General features: G+C 44.9%; 1 protein-coding gene across 2 annotated transcripts in view; it reads left to right on the top strand.

Moving 5' to 3' along the window:
- Nucleotides 1-19,009, top strand: part of LOC110508468 (protein-glutamine gamma-glutamyltransferase K) — a 40,178-nt gene extending 21,169 nt beyond the window's left edge. The window contains exons 3-13 of one of the 2 annotated variants that reach the window (XM_036966590.1): nucleotides 5,448-5,699; nucleotides 7,761-7,879; nucleotides 8,076-8,183; nucleotides 8,458-8,635; nucleotides 13,406-13,544; nucleotides 13,810-14,002; nucleotides 14,181-14,334; nucleotides 14,591-14,875; nucleotides 15,161-15,321; nucleotides 16,125-16,261; nucleotides 17,705-19,009. In XM_036966590.1, coding sequence (XP_036822485.1) covers nucleotides 5,448-5,699; nucleotides 7,761-7,879; nucleotides 8,076-8,183; nucleotides 8,458-8,635; nucleotides 13,406-13,544; nucleotides 13,810-14,002; nucleotides 14,181-14,334; nucleotides 14,591-14,875; nucleotides 15,161-15,321; nucleotides 16,125-16,261; nucleotides 17,705-17,849 — 1,871 coding nt within the window. In that variant the 3' untranslated portion in view covers nucleotides 17,850-19,009. The remainder of the gene's footprint in view (nucleotides 1-5,447; nucleotides 5,700-7,760; nucleotides 7,880-8,075; nucleotides 8,184-8,457; nucleotides 8,636-13,405; nucleotides 13,545-13,809; nucleotides 14,003-14,180; nucleotides 14,335-14,590; nucleotides 14,876-15,160; nucleotides 15,322-16,124; nucleotides 16,262-17,704) is intronic. The other variant, XM_021589002.2, reaches the window with a different exon arrangement.
- The last annotated feature ends 1,288 nt before the right edge of the window (nucleotides 19,010-20,297 follow it).

The following is a 20,297-nucleotide window of genomic DNA, read 5'->3' as shown; positions in this document are numbered from 1 at the left end:
CCTTTTGCTGCGATTACAGCTGTAAGTCGCTTGGGGTATGTCTATCAGTTTTGCACATCGAGAGACTGACATTTTTTCCCATTCCTCCTTGCGAAACAGCTCGAGCTCAGTAGAATCTCAGTTCCACAGATTCTCGATTGGATTCAGGTCTGGACTTTGACTTGGCCATTCTAACACCTGGATATGTTTATTTTTGAACCATTCCATTGTAGATTTTGCTTTATGTTTTGGATCATTGTCTTGTTGGAAGACAAATCTCCGTCCCAGTCTCAGGTCTTTTGCAGACTCCATCAGGTTTTCTTCCAGAATGGTCCTGTATTTGGCTCCATCCATCTTCCCATCAATTTTAACCATCTTCCCTGTCCCTGCTGAAGAAAAGCAGGCCCAAACCATGATGCTGCCACCACCTTGTTTGACAGTGGGGATGGTATGTTCAGCTGTGTTGCTTTTACGCCAAACATAACGTTTTGCATTGTTGCCAAAAAGTTCAATTTTGGTTTCATCTGACCAGAGCACCTTCTTCCACATGTTTGGTGTGTCTCCCAGGTGGCTTGTGGCAAACTTTAAACGACACTTTTTATGGATATCTTTAAGAAATGGCTTTCTTCTTGCCACTCTTCCATAAAGGCCAGATTTGTGCAATATACAACTGATTGTTGTCCTATGGACAGAGTCTCCCACCTCAGCTGTAGATCTCTGCAGTTCATCCAGAGTGATCATGGGCCTCTTGGCTGCATCTCTGATCAGTCTTCTCCTTGTATGAGCTGAAAGTTTAGAGGGACGGCCAGGTCTTGGTAGATTTGCAGTGGTCTGATACTCCTTCCATTTCAATATTATCGCTTGCACAGTGCTCCTTGGGATGTTTAAAGCTTGGGAAATCTTTTTGTATCCAAATCCGGCTTTAAACTTCTTCACAACAGAATCTCGGACCTGCCTGGTGTGTTCCTTGTTCTTCATGATGCTCTCTGCGCTTTTGACGGACCTCTGAGACTATCACAGTGCAGGTGCATTTATACGGAGACTTGATTACACACAGGTGGATTGTATTTATCATCATTAGTCATTTAGGTCAACATTGGATCATTCAGAGATCCTCACTGAACTTCTGGAGAGAGTTTGCTGCACTGAAAGTAAAGGGGCTGAATAATTTTGCACGCCCAATTCTTCAGTTTTTGATTTGTTAAAAAAGTTTGAAATATCCAATAAATGTCGTTCCACTTCATGATTGTGTCCCACTTGTTGTTGATTCTTCACAAAAAAATACAGTTTTATATCTTTATGTTTGAAGCCTGAAATGTGGCAAAAGGTCGCAAAGTTCAAGGGGGCCGAATACTTTCGCAAGGCACTGTATATCCATCCTGCCCTGCCTATCTAAGGTCTTCGAAAGCCAAGTCAACAAACAGGTCACTGACCATCTCGAATCCCACCGTACCTTCTCCGCTGTGCAATCTGGTTTCCGAGCCGGTCACGGGTGTACCTCAGCCACGCTCAAGGTACTAAACGATATCATAACCGCCATCGATAAAAGACAGTACTGTGCAGCCGTCTTCATAGACCTTGCCAAGTCTTTCGACTCTGTCAATCACCGTATTCTTATCGGCAGACTCAGTAGCCTCAGTTTTTCGGATGACTGCCTTGCCTGGTTCACCAATTATTTATAGAAGGACTCTTATGCATTCTCATTTCAACGCCAAACCCACCACTGCTGTGCATGGCCAAATAGCTCTATTTTCATGTCATCCTACAAATGTAAACACCTGGAGTTTGCTATACGGCAACGGCACTTGGGTTGAAATCAGCGCTATGGTCAGATTACATGAAAATAGAGCTCTTTGGCCACGCACACCAGTGGTGGGTTTAACGTCAAAATCAGGATGCATGAGAAGAAAATAACCCCATACCTACTGTAAAATATGGTGGTGGATATTTGATGTTACCAGTAGCTGTGAGTGGGTAAAATCACTGAGGAAGCCAAGCCAGGACAAATATATATATTACAACCTATGTGTTGTGATATTTGCATAGTTTGCTCTAATTTTTTAAAACTAGGCAAGTCAGTAAAGAACACATTCTTATTTACAATAACGGCCAAACCCAGGACTACACTCGGCCAATTGTGCGCCGCCCTACAGGACTCCCAATCACAGCGGGATATGATGCAGTCTGGATTCGTACCAGCTACTGCAGTGACACCTCTTGTACTGAGATGCAGTGTCTTAGACCACTGCAGCACTCTATAACCTGTTAGCTCACATGCCTTGCCACCGTGATATCTAAGCCTAAGGCCCGAGACAATAAGAAGACACCGCAGCAGAATAAATTCAACCACACCTTTGTCATCACAAAACCGGAGAGCAACATCTGTCCAGTGGAGTCTACAGAGCATATTGCATTTAACAAACAGTTACATGACCTACAGCACGGTCAATCAAGTTCATGTTTGCTCGCTAGCCTAAGGGAGGGTTTAGCTGGCTGGGTTGTCCTTGTCTCATCGCGCTCTAGCCACTCCTGTGGTGGGCCAGGCGCAATGCACGCTGACAAGAATGGACGCTGACAAGGCTACCTGGTTAAGTGAGTATTGTGTCAAGAAGCCGTGCAGCTTGGCTGGGTCATGTTTCAGAGGACACACAGATCTTGATCTTTGCCTCTCCTGAGTCCAACAAGACCTTAACTACCAATTGAATATTGCAAAAATAAACATTTGTTATTTCACCTTTATTTAACCAGTTGAGAACAATTTCTCATTTACAACTGCGACCTGGCAAAGATAAAGCAAAGCAGTGCGACAAAAACAACAACACAGAGTTACACATAAACAAACGTACAGTCAATAACACAATAGAAAAATCTATGTACAGTGTGTGCAAATGTAGAAGAGTAGGGAGGTAAGGCAAAAAATTGGCCATAGACGAAAAATAATTACAATTTAGCATTAACACTGGAGTGATAGATATGCAGATGATGATAGAGATACTGGGGTGCAAAATAGCAAGAGGACAAGTAACAATATGGGGATGAGGTAGTTGGGTGGGCTATTTACAGATTGGCTGTGTACAGGTACAGTGATCGGTTAGCTGCTCTGACAGCTGATGCTTACAGTTAGAGAGGGAGATATAAGACTCCAGCTTCAGTGATTTTGGAAATTCGTTCCAGTCATTAGCAGCAGAGAACTGGAAGGAAAGGCGGCCAACGTAAGTGTTGGCTTTGGGGATGACCAGTGAAATATACCTGCTGGAGCGCGTGCTACGGGTGGGTGTTGCTATGGTGACCAGTGAGCTGAGATAAGGTGGGGCTTTACCTAGCAAGGACTTATAGATGACCTGGAGCCAGTGGGTTTGGCGATGAATATGTAGTGAGGGCCAGCCAACTAGAGCATACAGGTCGCAGTGGTGGATAGTATATGGGGCTTTGGTGACAAAACGGACGGCACTGTGATAGACTACATCCAAATATAAACATTAGCCTACTACATATAGCTACATATTGAACTTCCATCCTCTCAAGCCAGAGGCACAATGTATGAATTTATGGTTGGATCAGACTCGCTGTCATAATCATTGGCCAGAACGGAGAATTAAGTAAAACCACAAGTCCAAATCTCTATCTCCATCCATGGCTAATTTAGGAAAGGGACAATTTTAGCTAGCTAGCTATTGAAGGACAACCACACAGCGAGTTGCAGTCATTTAAAAAAAATATGTCAATGACGTATAGCTTTTGATGTGATGTGATTGGTGTGAAGCTAAATCCAAATGGGCTTCCCTTCACCCTTTTTTTTTGGTGCGCCAGAACCATTCACAGTTGAGCTCAGTTTAGGCTCAACGCTGATTGGCTATTGTTTTATAAAGGGAGGCCAAATGCTCACTGGCTTTCCTTGCATTCAATACTACAGGCGGCAACAATGCCATACTCTTTTTGACCAGACAGCATCCTATAGATGGGATACAGAGACAGAGACAGAGGGACGTTGTTTCGCTCACTCAGATGCTTTTTTTCTGGTGAGATACATTCAGCCTCTTGCGAATTGAGGGAGAATTATGAAACACAGAGACAAAAGATTATTTTTTACATTTCTTGGTACATTTTTGGGGGGAAGTCTGGCTTCCCTTGGGAATCATGAATGCACACCACTGGATGTTATGGGTCTATTTTGCTTCCACTGGTCCTGGGGCCCTTGTTAAGGTCAACGGCATCGTGAACTTTGCCTCTGCCAGGAAACTTGGCCACAAGTGGGTCTTCCAGCAAGACCATAACCCCAAGCACACGTCAAAATCCACAAAGAAATGGTTGACCACAAAATCAACATTTTGCAATTGCCATTTCTTGAATCCCATTGAAAACCTGTGGTTTGAATTGAAGACGAAGACGCAGACGAAGAATATCAAAATGAATACTTGATCATCAAAATCTCTTTCTCTGAGCAGTTGTATTAGTATAAAATAATATATTCTCCCATATGCTTTGAGCGTACAACATAGCTCAGTATTTCAATGATGTATTTGATATGGTCAATTTTGGGTGTCAAAAAACTTCAGACCCCACTGTATGTGTGAAGACGTTCTGTGTGTTTACCCTCAGTGGAGTTTTCACAGTACTCAGCTCAGTTTACCGAAGCTGAACTGAACTGCATAACAGTGACACACTTGTGGTTCACATTTGGTTTTGGCACTGTCACCCTCTGGCACAACAGGCTCTGAATTACAGTGGTGGGGATACTGTGGTTTCCTCACTTTCCTGCACAGCAGACTACACGTTACCTTTAAAGGCCGCTCGTTGTCATTCCACTATCTTACCTTTATTTCAACTCTTTTAAGGTCAATTCAAGACAGTGTTTCACTGGTATAGTTTGCAGAGCTTTTTCTTACTGTTTCTCACATGCAATTACACACACATTCACTCTGTATAAATAGTCAGCATTGGTATTTGCCAAGTGGAGTGTGACGGGATTTGGAATTTCCACCCCTCTGGTTATGTGAAGAATGTGATTCCTGCCTCTGCAATAGAACGTGTGTGCCAGTCAAGTGCAGCTGTTAGCCGTATGGTGCATTTGACTGAAAGCAGGTTTCAATGATTGCGTGTGTATTGTGGACCTTTTCTGTGTGAAGGGTGAGGGCTTAAGTCCAAGAGAGGTGCAGGAGGAATTCGATGTGGGTTGGTACGGTTTCCATCAGAGATAAGAGAACAATCAATCTTTACGGCGGTCTTTGGGAGTAACACGATGGTCCTGAACACTGCATAGTTTGTTGAGATGGGTTTCAGGCACCACTACACTGTTACCACAATGATATTCCACCAATATTCCACTGCTTCAATCCCCCTGAAGCTTTACCTGAAAGGGCCCCCCTATTCCCTATAGTGCACTGCACTATATAAGGGCGCCATTTGGCACACGCTTGTGATGACCATAAATGATAACCCGACAAACCGTTTACTAATGTGTCTGACAGGACCCCTCCCCATGGTGTCAAAGAACACGCACGTCATCATTCAATTGGTGGAAGAGCTGGAGGACGACCGCTGGGAGGCCAAGATAGTGGAGCGGAACGGCAACAGGATCAAGCTGTCCGTCAACTCGCACGCCAAAGCTGTGATTGGCAAGTACAAGCTCACCGTGACGGTGGAGTCTCCGAAGGGCGGGTCTGCAACCACACGCGACCCCAGGAAAGACATCGTCATGCTGTTCAACCCCTGGTGTGAAGGTAAAGACTGTTGGGAAATGTGGGAGGAAGGAATGAGAGAGAAGGGGGCGACAAATAAATATTGGGAGGCAAGGTCGGCACGTTAAGGACCATACCATTGCCACTGAAGTGCCAACCCCACCCCCCGTGCTCACCTAAAGTTGACACAGTGAGTCAAACAAAGGTATCCCATTGTATCACAGTTCAGCTTCAATGCAGTATGTAAGTCTAATGTTTCAATGTTGTTATTCCATTGCTATGGGAACAGACCTATGACCCCATCTAAACACCAGGACCAAGTGACAGATCACAGAGTAGACGTAGAGTTCAAAAGAGCTAGGGGTTTCTACACTGAGTGTACAAAACATTAGGGACACCTTCCTAAATATTGAGTTTGCACCCCCTTTTGCCCTGAGAACAGCCTCAATAAGTCGGGGCATGGAGTACAAGGTGTCGAAAGAGTTCCATCGGAATGCTGGCCCATGTTAACTCTAATGCTTCCCACGGTTATGTCAAGATGGCTGGATGTCCTTTGGGTGGTGGACCATTCTTGTTACTCGCGGGAAACTGTTGAGCGTGAAAAACCCAGATGCGTTGCAGTTCTTGACACAAGCCGGTGCGCCTCGCACCTACTGCCATACCAAAGGCACTTAAATGTGTTTTCTTGCCCATTCACCCTCTGAATGCCACACACACAATCCATGTCTCAATTGTCTCAAGGCTTTAAAATCCTTCTTTAACATGTCTCCTCCCCTTCATCTGCACAGGTTGAAGTGGATTAAACAGGTGACATCAATAAGGGATCATAGCGTTCACCTGGATTCACCTTCCATGTCATGGAAAGACCAGGTGTTCCTAATGTTTTGTACCCTCAGTGTCTAACAGAGGCTGTCTCTAGGACTGTGCTCTATTTAGCCTCTTGGTCTCACAGAGAAGCGCTAATTTGCACATAGGCGGGAAACTCAGCTCACTGCCCAATAATGTGCTGCTATCCATCATAAAGTCACAGCTTGACCCAGTGTGACCCAGAATGTTTGTTTCATTCTCTGGTTGCACGTCAAGACCTCTGGTTGCACATCTCTCTCTCTCTCTCTCTCTCTCTCTCTCTCTCTCTCTATCGCTCTCTCGCTCTCCCCCTCTCTCCCCCTCTCTCTCTCTCTCTCTCTCTCTCTCTCTCTCTCTACGTGCTGTAGATGTTTATTAAGTAGTAAAGCCAGCCAAATCTCAGCTGCTAGATCCTGTCAACAGCTCAAATCTATACTGTACCTCCTCCCATAAAACCTCTACACAATCTCTACCCTTCCTCCCTCCCTCCTTGAGATTCTACCACTCCCTCTTTATAGCGTCCTCTCCCGCCATTAGTTTGTGTAGCCTTTTTGTACCTCTTCCTTCCTCTTCCTTCCCACATCCCATCTTGACCACTGCTCCCAAACTAATCGTTTAACCTCTCTGCCCCTTCTGCTAGTTCTCACTCCCCCCCCCTAGCTTTTTCCTCTGCCTCCCCTTCTTCTTGTCCCTCCTCCCAATAGCTTTCTCCTGTTTCACAGTGTCTCACACAGATAATCATGTCCATGTGGTCAGTAAAGACAACAAACGGATGGAAAAGAGAGAACCAGATATTCCCATAGAGTCCTTACTCCACCCTGTGGTGTATTATCCATTTAGGATGATTTCACACAATCCATCCCTTTTCCTCTAAATGAGTAAGGCCCCTCAGTGAGCGCCAGCCACTGTGCTAGCAACATTTAAACCTATTCTGGCCTCTAGTAATAGTAAACCCTCTCCCGGCTTTGTGAAGTCCAGACATTTTGCTAGTAGTGATTAACCCTCTCCTGGCTACACTCACTCTCCCTGCTTTGTATGGTCCAGATATTCATCAAATAACAGTGAACCCTATCCTTGCCTCTCTCTCCGATTCTCCCCGGTGTTTATCAAAATAGTTATTTGTGGCAGATGTGACTGTGTTGTGGACTTCACACCAGATTACATTTCAGAAATGTTAAGAAAAACAGAAATCATTTTTGCCATGCATAACTGAAAAATGCATACCTAATCTTTGTCCCTCTTCCCACTCCCCCTAAGATGACACAGTGTACATGGATGATGAGGAGGAGAAGAAGGAGTATGTGCTGAATGACACAGGAAGACTCTACTACGGCACAGAGAAACAGATTGGAGATCGCACATGGAACTACGGACAAGTACGAGATGGGGAGGGAATTCAACATCAAGTGCGGTGGCCATGATGTCTTTCGGCGAATTCCAGTCATCCTGAAAACCACCGTCGTTTAAGCCATTTATGAACCACAGAACACAAGTAATTCATTCATTGGTTGACCCCTATCATGTCTTCCATCTCTCCCTGTCTGTCTGTTTCCCACTCGCTGTGCTGTTCAGTTCCTTGAGGGGATGCTGGAGGCCTGTCTCTATGTGCTGGAGAAGAGTGAGATCCCTCCGCCTGGTAGAGGGGACCCTGTCAACGTGGTCAGAGTCATATCTGCCATGGTGCGTTACCTGTCGACTTATTTGACCTCCAGTAGTGAACATACTTATTTATCATACATACACATACTTTCCCGTGTATTCATTCCTGGCGTACGTTCATTGATCTGAATTATGTTGAGGTATGTTGATGTTCATTTCATGACCATTACTATAACGTTTTTTTAAAGATGTGTTCTCAGTGACCTACCTGGTTAAGTAAAAACAACCACGTGCTGCTGTATTTTATCTTACTGAAAACAAAACGGTCTCTCCCATTTTTTTTGTTGCGTTCCAGATCAACTCCCAAGATGACAATGGGGTCCTGGCTGGGAATTGGTCAGGGAACTATGTAGGAGGAGTTTCCCCTACAGCCTGGAATGGCAGTGTGGAGATCCTGAGGAAATACCACAAGGAGGGAGGCCTGCCTGTCAAATATGGACAGTGCTGGGTCTTCTCTGGGGTCACCACCACAGGTGTGTCAAATCAAATCACATTTAATTTCGTCACATGCGCCGGTAAGGTGCAGACCTTACCATGAAATGCTTACTGTCAAGCCCTTAAAACCAACAATTCAGTTTTAAGAAAATAAGAGTTAAGAAAATATAATATTATTATTATAATATAATAAACTAAAGTAAAAAAAGGTAACACAATAGAATAACAGTAATGAGGCTATATACAGGGGGCACTGGTACCGAGTAAATGTGTGTTGGTATAGGTTCGTCAAGGCAAAATTAACATGTAGGTAGGGATAAAGTGAATATGCATAGATAATAAACAGCGAGTAGCAGCAGTGTAAAGAAATGCAAATAGTCCGGGTAGCCATTTTATTAATTGTTCAGCTGTCTTATGGCTTGGGGGAGTAGAAGCTTTTAAGGAGCCTTTAGGACCTAGACTTGGCGCTCCCGGGCAGCTTGCCGTGCGGTAGCAGAGAACAGTCTATAACTTGGGTGGCTGGAGTCTTCCCCAGTGATGTACTGGGCCGTATGCACTACCCTCTGTAGCGCCTTGCAGTCGGATGCAGAGCAGTTGCCATACCAGGCGGTGATGCAACCTGTCAGGATGCTCTCAATGATGCACCTATATAATTGTTTGAGGATCTGGGGACCCATGCCAAATCTTTTCAGTCTCCTGAGGGGGAATAGGTGTTAACATGCCCTCTTCATGACTGTTTTGGTGTATTCGGACCATGATAGTTTGTTGGTGATGTGGACACCAAGGAACTTGAAGCTCTCGACCCGCTCCACTACAGCCCCGTTGATGTGAATGGGGGCATTCTCGGCCCTACTTTTCCTGTGGGCCACGATCCGCTCCTTTGTCTTGCTCACATTGAGGGAGAGGTTATTGTCCTGGCACCACTCTGCCAGGTCTCTGACCTCCTCCCTATAGGCTGTCTCTTCATTGTCGGTGATCAGGCCTACCATCATTGTGTTGTCAGTAAACTTAATGGTGGTGTTGGAGTCGCGCTTGGCCATGCAGTCTTGGGTGAACAGGGAGTATGGGAGAGGACTAAGCATGCACCCCTGAAGGACCCCCGTGTTGCAGATCAGCGTGGCAGATGTGTTGTTGTCTACCCTTACCACCTGGGGGTGGCCCGTCAGGAAGTACAGGATCCAGTTGCAGATGTGTTTAGTCCCAGGGTCCTTAGCTTAGTGATGAGCTTTGTGGCACTATGGTGTTGAACACTAAGCTGTAGTCAATAAACAGCATTCTCACATAGGGTGTTCCTTTTGTCCAGGTGGGAACGTGTAGTGTGGAGTGCAATTGAGATTGCGTCATCTGTGGATCTGTTGGGGCGTTATGCGAATTGGAGTGAGTCTAGCTAGGGTTTCCGGGATGATGGTGTTGATGGAAACCATGACCATCCTTTCAAAGCACTTCATTGCTACAGACGGGAGTTCTACGGGGAGGTATTCATTTAGGCGAGTTATCTTGGCGTTCTTGGGCACAAGGACTATGGTGGTCTGCTTGAAACAAGTAGGTATTACAGACTCGGTCAGGGAGAGGTTGAAAATGTCAGTGAAGACACTCTCCAGTTGGTCCGCACATGCTCTGAGTGTACATCCTGGTAACCCGTCTGGTCCCTACAGAGAGCGTGATCACACAGTCTTCCAGAACAACTGGTGCTCTCATGCATGCTTCAGTGTTGCTTGCCTCGAAACGAGCATAAAAGGTATTTAGGTCATCTGGTAGGCTTGCTTCACTGGACACCTTGCGGCTGGGGTTTCCCTTTGTAATCTGTTATAGTTTGCAAGCTTTGCCACACCAGACGAGTGTCAGAGATGGTCTATTAAGATTAAATCTTTGTCCTGTACTGATGCTTTGCCTGTTTGATGGTTCGTCTGAGGGAATATCAGGATTTCTTATAAGCGTCTGGATTAATCCAGCAGCTCTAGCCTTTAGCTCATTGCGGATGTTGCCTGTAATCCATGGCTTCTGGTTTGGATATGTATGTACGGTCAATGTGTGAACAACGTCATCGATGCACTTATTGATGAAGCTGGTGACTGATGTGGTATACTCCTCAATGCCATCGGATGAATCCCAGAACATATTCCAGTCTGTGCTAGCAAAACAGTCCTGTAGCTTAGCATCCCTGTCATCTGACCACTTCTGTATTGAGCGAGTCACTGGTACTTCCTGCTTTAGTTTTTGCTTGTAAGCAGGAATCAGGAGGCTATAATTATGGTCAGATTTGCCAAATGGAGGGCGAGGGAGAGCTTTGTACACGTCTCTTTGTGTGGAGTAAAGGTGGTCTAGAATTTTTTTCCTCTGGTTGCACATGTGACATGCTGGTAGAAATGAGGTAGACACAGTAACAATATCATTATCCATCACATCCTGTTATGTGTCTAGTCTGTCATGCTAATTAGTTCTAATTAGTTTCTCTCTGTAACAGAACACCATTCATACTGAGTGCAGCCCAGGGTGGCCCTCACTCGGTAGCTGACCCCAGAGCAGCACATAGCAGTGCCTCTGATAGGGTCCCACAACTGATATCTACCCAAAATACCCCAACAGCATTCCTTTCATTCCTAACACTTTTGTCACAGACACACAGGCACATTTGTTGCTGACTCTCTGGCAGTGGTGGAAAAAGTACCAAATTGTCATACTTGAGTAAAAGTAAAGATACCTTAATAGAATATGACTCAAGTAAAAGTGAAAGTCACCCAGTAAAATAATACTTGAGTATTTGGTTTTAAATATACTTAAGTATCAAATGTAAATATAATTGCTAAAATTGTATTAAATATCAAAAGTAAAAGTATAAATCATTTCAAATTCTTTATGTTAAGCAAACCAGACAGCACCATTTTCTATTTTCTATTTTTCTTTTATTTAAGGAGTGCCAGGGGCACGCTCCAACACTCAGAGATATTTACAAATGAAGCATTTGTGTTGAGTATGTTCTCTTGATAAGTGCAGGAATTTGATAATTTTCCTGTCCTGCTAAGCATTCAAAATGGAACGGATAAGTTTGGGTGTCAGGGAAATTGTGTAGAGTAAAAAGTATATTATTTTCTTTAGGAATGTAGTGAAATAAAAGTACAAAACAAATGTTTAACAGCAGAGAAAACCCCCTAAATTATGTTTTTTCAACAACATTAGAAAGAGTGAAACATTGCATTTGTTCATATTTCCATGAAAGCTGTACACCACCAGGGTACAAAGATTGTCTTAGGGTCATTTTTGACCCGGCAGTTATAAAATCATTTACACACCACAAAAACCACGAAGACACACACACACACACACACACACACACACACACACACACACACACATAAATTGAGATTATGTGTGCTACTGATTGAACTCAGCCAGCAGCTACTGAAGAGGAAGATCACCATGGTTGGCACAGTTAGAAAGAACAAGCCTGAGCTCCCTCCTGCACTCCTCGCAACAAGGGGGAGAGAGGCCTTCTCATCAGTTTGCCTTCCCCCCCACCACCAATCTAGTTTCTTACCTCCCGAAGACGAACAAGAATGTGGTCCTCCTAAGCACACTGCCCAAAACGGCTGAGATCAGTCATCGTGAGGACAAGAAGCCAGTCATTAACCTGGACTACAACCACAACAAAGGAGGCATGGACAACCTGGACAAGGTGATTGGAACTTACAGCTGCAGGAAGACAACTGCCCACTGGCCCCTGGTCATCTTCCATAACATCATCTTGTCCAGGTTGTCCATAACATCATTAATGTGTCCTCATACAATGTTTTCATGATATGGAACAAAATCAACCCTACTTGTATACCTGATAAGCGGAACAAGAGGAGTGTGTTCCTGGAGCACCTGGGAAAGGCACTTTTAACCCCACACATTCAAAGAAGGGAGCGCCTCCCATGCACAGCAGCTTCTGCAGCACTTGAGAAAGCTGTTAAGGGGGCTGATTCTTGTCCTGATCCACCTGAGGCTGCAGCTGGGGCAGACAAGAAGAGGAGATGCCAAATCTGCCCCCCAAAAAGGACTGTAAAAACAAATACTATGTCCTACATGTGCCAATTAAAGTATCTTATTTTATTCTTACATATTGTTGTTGTTTATACACCTTGTGCGGGGGGGGGGGGGGGTAGTTTTTAAAAAATGGGAGAAGACTAGTATTTTGTAGTTGAATTCCTCATTGTACAGTATATAACAATATATCACTATGTTGCCAAAAAAGTTAGACTGTTGTTTCCCTTCAATAAAATGCATTCAAAACTACTTTCTGCACATTTCTGCAACTTTCTTAGGCTATACAAAACTTTCTTAGGCTATTTACACCTATGCAGTACCTTTAACAATAATAATAATAATAATAATAATAATAATAAACCTCTGCTTTAGTAAAGAAAACCATTATGACAGGTGTGTTGTAATAAAAATAAGTGGTGTCCACTGATTAAATGCAGTCTTTCTGCATTGTGAAGAGGGAAAACCCAGATATTCACAAAGTTTGTGATGAATGACAGGTTGCTTCTTCATGCAAAATAGATTTGGGGTTTAAAATTCAATTAAACTGCTTTTATGTTAGGGGTTTTAGTGAAGGCGGGTCATTTTTGACCCTTAGGACAAGGGGAGTACACAGAATGTTAAGACTACACAAGGCTCTATTTCAGTACTTTACACCCCTGCTCTCTGTGCGATCTCTCCCTTTTGCTTTCTTTTCATATCTGTGTCAATTTTGTTCATGCCTTGCCTCATTTTTGCTCCTCGCTCTCCCTCCCCCTCCTTTTCATTTTCTCTCCATCTCTCAGTGCTCAGGTGCTTGGGTATACCGTGCCGTAGTGTAACAAACTTCCAGTCGGCCCACGACACAGACGTCTCACTCACCACAGACATGTATTTTGACGAGAAAATGGAGCCGTTCGACGAACTCAACACTGACTCTGTTTGGTGAGTTATCATCCACTTTAAGTAGGGCCCGGTTTTCCTGGTCACATCAAATGCGTCTAATCTACCACAAGATTAAAGTGTGCCACTTTAAATACCCATTGCCTTGCCACACAAGTCATACTCTATAAAAAGGCCCAGGAGATTTTCCTGACCATGTGACTGGATCAAGAAAAACACCAGGCTCTAGTTATATAAATAGATGTCTATGGTCAAACTCCTGATCCTAACTACGTATGTAATCTCAACCCCCTCCTCCTCTCTGTAGGAATTTCCATGTATGGAACGACTGTTGGATGGCCAGGCCAGACCTTCCTCCTGGTAACGGCGGCTGGCAGGCATTAGACGCCACCCCGCAGGAGACCAGCCAGGGGACCTTCCGCTGTGGCCCTGCTTCTGTCACCGCCATCCGCACCGGCCAGGTCTACCTCAAATACGACACACCTTTCATCTTTGCTGAGGTGAGTACTATGGGAAGGAGATGGTCGAAGATCTAGGATCAGTTTTTTCAGCTTAACCATCCCAAAACTCCAAATAGAAAGGGATTGCTAAAACTGACCTTGGATAACTACCTAGGTTTGATCAAAGATTGCACACTTTCCCTACTTCTCCTGTCTGTCTCTGTGTGTGTCTGGTCAGGTGAACAGTGATAAGATCTACTGGCAGAGGAACCTGGATGGTATCTTCACTCAGATCCAATGTGAAAAGAAGGCCGTGGGCCACTGCATCAGCACCAAGGCTGTGGGCTCTGACAAACGCGATGACATCACACACCTGTACAAACACACCGAAGGTACAGTCATGTCATCATACACTTCAACACACTGTCAGAGGGTAGCTTGGCAACCATACACACACATAAAAACACTAAGGTTCGGATGGTTACCTGTACAAAGAAATTAATATCAGAGTTCACATCTGAGGCTCTGAGGAAACATACGATTAATGTATTAATTGTGCAGACATTGGGGATAGATATTTACACACCAAAGTTTCCAGCAGAATATTCTCTCACCCCCTTCCCTCTCTCACCACTCTCCCCCCACCAGGATCAGAGGAGGAACGTATCGCCGTGGAGACAGCCAGTCGTTATGGCACCAAGCCTGACGTGTACTCTACATCCATGGCGGAGGACGTGAGCTTGGAGGTGAAGTTGGAGGGAGAGGGGCCTCGTATGGGGGCTGACGCCCAGCTGACCATCGTGATAACCAATTTCAGCTCCCAGACCCGCAAGACAACGCTACACATCCAGGTGGCAGTCATGTACTACACCGGGGTGCTGAAGGGCACCGTCAAGAAGGACAAGATGCCTGTGGCGCTCAAGCCCAATGAAGGTTAGTAAGTGGCTGGAGGTGGAGGGTGTCCTTAACCCCTGCTACAGGGTCAGATATTTGTCATACTCCTAATGGTTAAGGTTAGGATTTGGGTAGGGTAATCTGATCCTAGATCTGGAGTTAAGGGCAACTTTAATCTCAAGCAAACAGAAGCCAGCAGCTAGCCCCACTGCCACCATTTCAGCTCAGTCACCGTAATATGAAAAATGTTCTCCGACGTGCATCCTCCATCCTCTTAAATGGTCCCTGTAGAATATGCAGTAATCTCTCTCTGTTCCTCCTCAGTGAAGGCCATGCAGTGGGTCCTGCCCTACCACAGCTACCAGGACCAGCTGGTGGACCAGGCTGCTCTAATGCTGACTCTGTCTGGACGGGTCAGCGAGACCCAACAGGTCCTGGCCACTCAGACCAGCTTCAGGCTACGCACACCTGACCTCAGCATCGAGGTAAGACACAGTTTAACATGAACACAATCTGTTACTGGGATTCAGGATGTACCTATTCCATCTTTTGTAAATTCGATGGTCAATAAAAGCCGTTTAAAATTGAATTTCAAACAGTGTAGAGACACTTTTGTTTTGTAATCAATGGTGTACAATATGCTGGTTATGATTCTATCAGAGTCATTTTTTCCCTCTGTCTCTATTAACATATACAGAAATATAAAACGCAACATGCAACAATTTCAACGATTTTACGGAGTTCAAGATCATATAAGGAAATCAGTCAATTGAAATAAATTCCTTAGACTGGGCAGGGGCACTTGGTAAACTGGCCCACCCACTGGGGACAGCAAGGGACAGCTAATCAGAATGAAAGTTTTTCCCCACAAAGGGTCTTTATTACAGACAGAAATACTCCTCAGTTTCATCAGCTGCCCGGATAACTGGTCTCAGATGATCCCGCAGGTGAGGAAGCCGGATGTGGAGGTCCTGGGCTGGCGTGGTCACGCGTGGCCTGCAGTCGAGGCCAGTTGGACGTACTGCCAAACACAACAATTGAGAGAAATAAGCTTTTTGTGCATATGGAACATTTCTGGGATCTTTTATTTCAGCTCATGAAATTATGGGACCAACACTTTCCATGTTGCGTTTATATTTTTGTTCAGTATAGTATCCCAAAACAAATGTAATGCCACAGAAATGAAGTACTGATGTCTTGCCTCAGGACCATGGCACAGACTGCATACAGATGTCACTGCACAGATAAACAGCAGCGCTGGAAATAGTTATTGTGTTTGTTTCCTCAGGCTGTAGGGGAGGCGGTGGTAGGCAAGAAGATGACAGCCAAGATCACGTTCACCAACCCTCTGCCACGTACACTGAGGGGCGTGGTGCTCAGGGTGGAGGGACTGGGCCTGCAGGAGGTCAAAGAGGTGGTTGTGGGGTAAGACACTACCCGCCTCTATTAGCTTGCTATTATCCTGCTCTCTCCTCTCTCTTTCACTTTAGAACTGTCAATTACAGTAATGATATTCCTTTCGATCTCTCTCCGTCTGTATGTCAACTCCTCTGTTTCTCTCCGTCCCTCTCCCAGTTACTCTTAGTCAGGGATGGGCAATGGGCGGCACACGAGCCGCATGCACATTCATCAATTTCCCTCCCCCAATGATTTAAAAAAAAATAATTTGGGAACTCAGCTTACTATTGAGAGTTAGAATCAATTTTGAAATGTGGTTGTCCATCAGCAGTTTTTTTCTTATGTCAGTCACTGACAGTCACTCAATTAGCTCATGTCAACAATGTATTTATTTCATAATCATAAGTTAGTCTAGCCAGTGTCGTGGAAATGTCAGTACTGAGAGAGACTTGGACAGTTATTCAAGCGATCATCATTATTTAACATCGATTAATTATTGCAATAATGTAAGCGTCGACCCCACACGCCAAAGTGTGTTGCCGAGTGCTTGACTGATCATGAGAAAACAGATCTTATATAGGCCCTAAAAAATGCTTAGTCAATCATTTCTACCATTCCCATAAGCCTCCTTGGTCCATCTCCTGGTTATCTGCACGGGATGTTGTTTTACTTCCAACACGGCATAGTTTCCCAGATGCCAGGAATATGAGGCAATGGGGCATTGTGCTAAACTCCAGGCTCTCTCTACCTCGGGTCACACACACCACATCTTGTCTATAGAATGCCAGTTTTTAGGTTTTTAATCCCCAAGTCATTGTCAGCTCAAACTATCTCTAGCAAAAACCTGTTTGCTTGACCATACGTCCAGACTAACTGCAGGAAGCTAGAGTGGAAACCATCTCTTCAACAGAGCATTGGTAGGACAGAGTACCTTACTGTTTGTTAAGTAAATAATTGTCAAATATCCAACAAATGAGGTAAGTACATATTTTCTGTCACGCCAGCTATCTAAACTTGTAGTAGTCATGGTAACTATAAGGTTACTACAACTGGGGGGCCCCTCATTGATTTTGTTAGTCACTCTCACTCAGATATATTAAAAACTGAAAACATTTCTCTCTATCCTATGGCAGAATGTGTAGAATTGCAGGAAATGAGTTTTAAAATGGCTAAATCTTCTATCCGCCTCATGGCAAAATGTGTAGAATTGCAACAAACTTCCTTTAGAACTGCAACATGACAATGTGTAGAATTGCTCTAAACTCTAAAAGTTTCTCTCTCCGCTGTCGAGAGGGCGAGCCACTAAAATGTTTCACTTAGAGCGCTGACTGCATGTGTGGGTATGGATGTTGTTACCCAGACCCTTGAGCCACTGCGGCCCCTCATGCTGAGTTCAGATGTTTTGTAGGCCCCTCATCAGTTGCTCATCCCTGCTTTAAGTGATAACTCTTGTCTCTCTCCACTCTCAAGTGATGTTGGGAGCCACTCTACGGTGACTCGGACAGAACACTTCATACCCACCCAGGCTGGACACAGGAAGCTGGTAGCAGCTCTGGACTGTAAACAGCTGACACAGGTGCACGGGGTTGCTGACATCATTGTCCAGGACCAATGAGAGGGAGCCTTCAACTGCTCTCTCCTGTCCACTTATCTGGTGTTTCATTCAAGTCTCCAAAAAGAGAATGGGAAGCTTTTTATTCAGTTTTCCCATGATTTGAGTGTAATATATATTTTTTTCATGCTGACATGTAATTATGGAAATACCCTGATCGTTGGATGAAGTTGTACACTAAATTGTTTTTACCCGTGTTAATGTTTTTAATACTCACGTCATATTTTTCCAAATCAATCAAGTTTATTTGTCACATGCTTCGTAAACAACAGGTGTAGACTAGCAGTGAAATGCTTTCTGACGGGCCCTTCCCAACAATGCAGAGAGAGAAGAAGGATCAATAGAAGAAGAAGAATTCGAGGAATAAATACACAAGGAGTAACGATAACCTGGCTATGTACACGAGGTGCCAAGTCAATGTGCTGGGGTAGGAGGTAATTGAGGTAGATACAATAGGTAGGGATAAAGTGACTAGGCAACAGGATAGATAATAAACAGCAGTAGCCTAAGTGATGATTAAAAGAGTTAGTGCAAAAAGGGTCAATGCACATAGTTAAATAGTTAACCAATAGCTACTCGGACAAACTATTTTGCGGTCTTATGGCTTGGGGGTAGAAGTTGTTCAGAGTCCTGTTGGTCCCAGACTTGGTGCTTCGGTACCACTTGCCGTGTGGTATCAGAACAAACGTTCTATTATTTGGGAGGCTGGCTGGCCTTTCTCTGACACCGCCTGGTAAGCTCGGCCCCAGTGATGTACTGGGCCATACGCACTACCCTCTGTAGGGCCTTGCGGTCAAATTCCAAGCAGTTGACAAACCAAGTGGTGATGCAGCCAGTCAAGATGCTCTCAATGGCGCAGCTATATACCTTTTTGAGGATCTGAAGGCCCATGCATAATCTTTTTAGCAATAGAGGGGGAAGAGGCATTGTCGTGCCTTCTTCAGGACTGTGTTGGTGTGTGTGGACCATGATAATGCCTTATTGATGTGGACACAGATTCTTGAAGCTCTAGGCTCCGTCCACTGCAGCCATGTGGATGGGGGGCGTGCTCGGCCCTCCTTTTCCTGAAGTCCGCGATCAGCTTCTTTGTCTTGCTGATATTGACATCGAGGTTGTTGTCCTGGCACCACACTGCCAGGTCACTGACTTCCAGATAGGCTGTCTCATCATGGTCGGTGATCAGGCCAACCACCGTCGTGTCATCAGCAAACTTAATGATGGTATTGGAGTCATGCACCGCCACGCAGTCGTGGGTGAACAGGTACAAGAGGGGACTAAGCACGCACGCGAGGGGCCCGTGTTGACGGTCACCGTGTCGGATGTGTTTGCCTATCCTCACCACCTGCGAGCGGCCCATCAGGAAGTCCAAGATCCAGTTGCACAGGGAGGTGTTCAGTCCCAGGGTCCTGAGCTTAGTGACGAGCGTGGAGAGCACAATGGTGTTGAATGCTGAGCTATAGTCAATTAACAAAGAAAGTCTATATGCAGTGTGTGAAAATGGCGTGAGGAGGTAAGGCAATAAATAGGCCATAGTAGCAAAGTAATTACAATTTAGCAGATTAACACTGGAGTGATAGATGAGCAGATGAGGATGTGCAAGTAGTGATACTGGTGTGCGAAAGAGCAGAAAAGTAAATAAAAACAATATGGGGATGAGGTAGGTAGATTGGGTGGGCTATTTACAGATGGACTATGTGCAGCTGCAGCGATCGGTTAGTTGCTCAGATTTTTTGCAATTCGTTCCAGTCACTGGCAGCAGAGAATTGGAAGGAAAGGCGATGAAAAGAGGTGTTGTCTTTGGGGATGACCAGTGAGATTTACCTGCTGGAGCGCGTGCTACGCGTGGGTGTTGTTATCGTGACCAGTGAGCTGAGGTAAGGTGGAGTTTTACCTAGCATAGACTTGGCCTGGATTCAGTGGGTCTGGCGACGAATATGTAGCGAGGGCCAGCCGACTAGAGCATACAGGTCGCAGTGGTGGGTGGTATAAGGGGCTTTGGTAACAAAACGGATGGCACTGTGATAGACTGCATCCAGTTTGCTGAGTAGAGTATTGGAAGCTATTTTGTAGATGACATCGCCGAAGTCGAGGATTGGTAGGACAGTCAGTTTTACTAGGGTAAGTTTGGCGGCGTGAGTGAAGGAGGCTTTGTTGCGAAATAGAAAGCCGATTCTAGATTTGATTTTGGATTGGAGATGTTTGATATGAGTCTGGAAGGTGAATTTACAGTCTAGCCAGACCTAGGTATTTGTAGTTGTCCACATATTCTAGGTCAGAAACGTCCAGAGTAGTGATGCTAGTCAGGCGGGCGGGTGCGGGCAGTGAATGGTTGAAAAGTATGCATTTGGTTTTACTAGCATTTAAGAGCAGTTGGAGGCCACGGAAGGAGTGTTGTATGGCATTGAAGCTCGTTTGGAGGTTAGTTAACACAGTGTCCAAAGAAGGTCCAGA

The sequence above is a fragment of the Oncorhynchus mykiss genome, chromosome 28 (genome assembly GCF_013265735.2).
Source record: "Oncorhynchus mykiss isolate Arlee chromosome 28, USDA_OmykA_1.1, whole genome shotgun sequence".
Classification (NCBI taxonomy): Eukaryota; Metazoa; Chordata; class Actinopteri; order Salmoniformes; family Salmonidae; genus Oncorhynchus; species Oncorhynchus mykiss.
The sequence above is the reverse complement of the archived record's forward strand: the minus strand, read 5'-3'. Positions and strand labels throughout refer to the sequence as shown.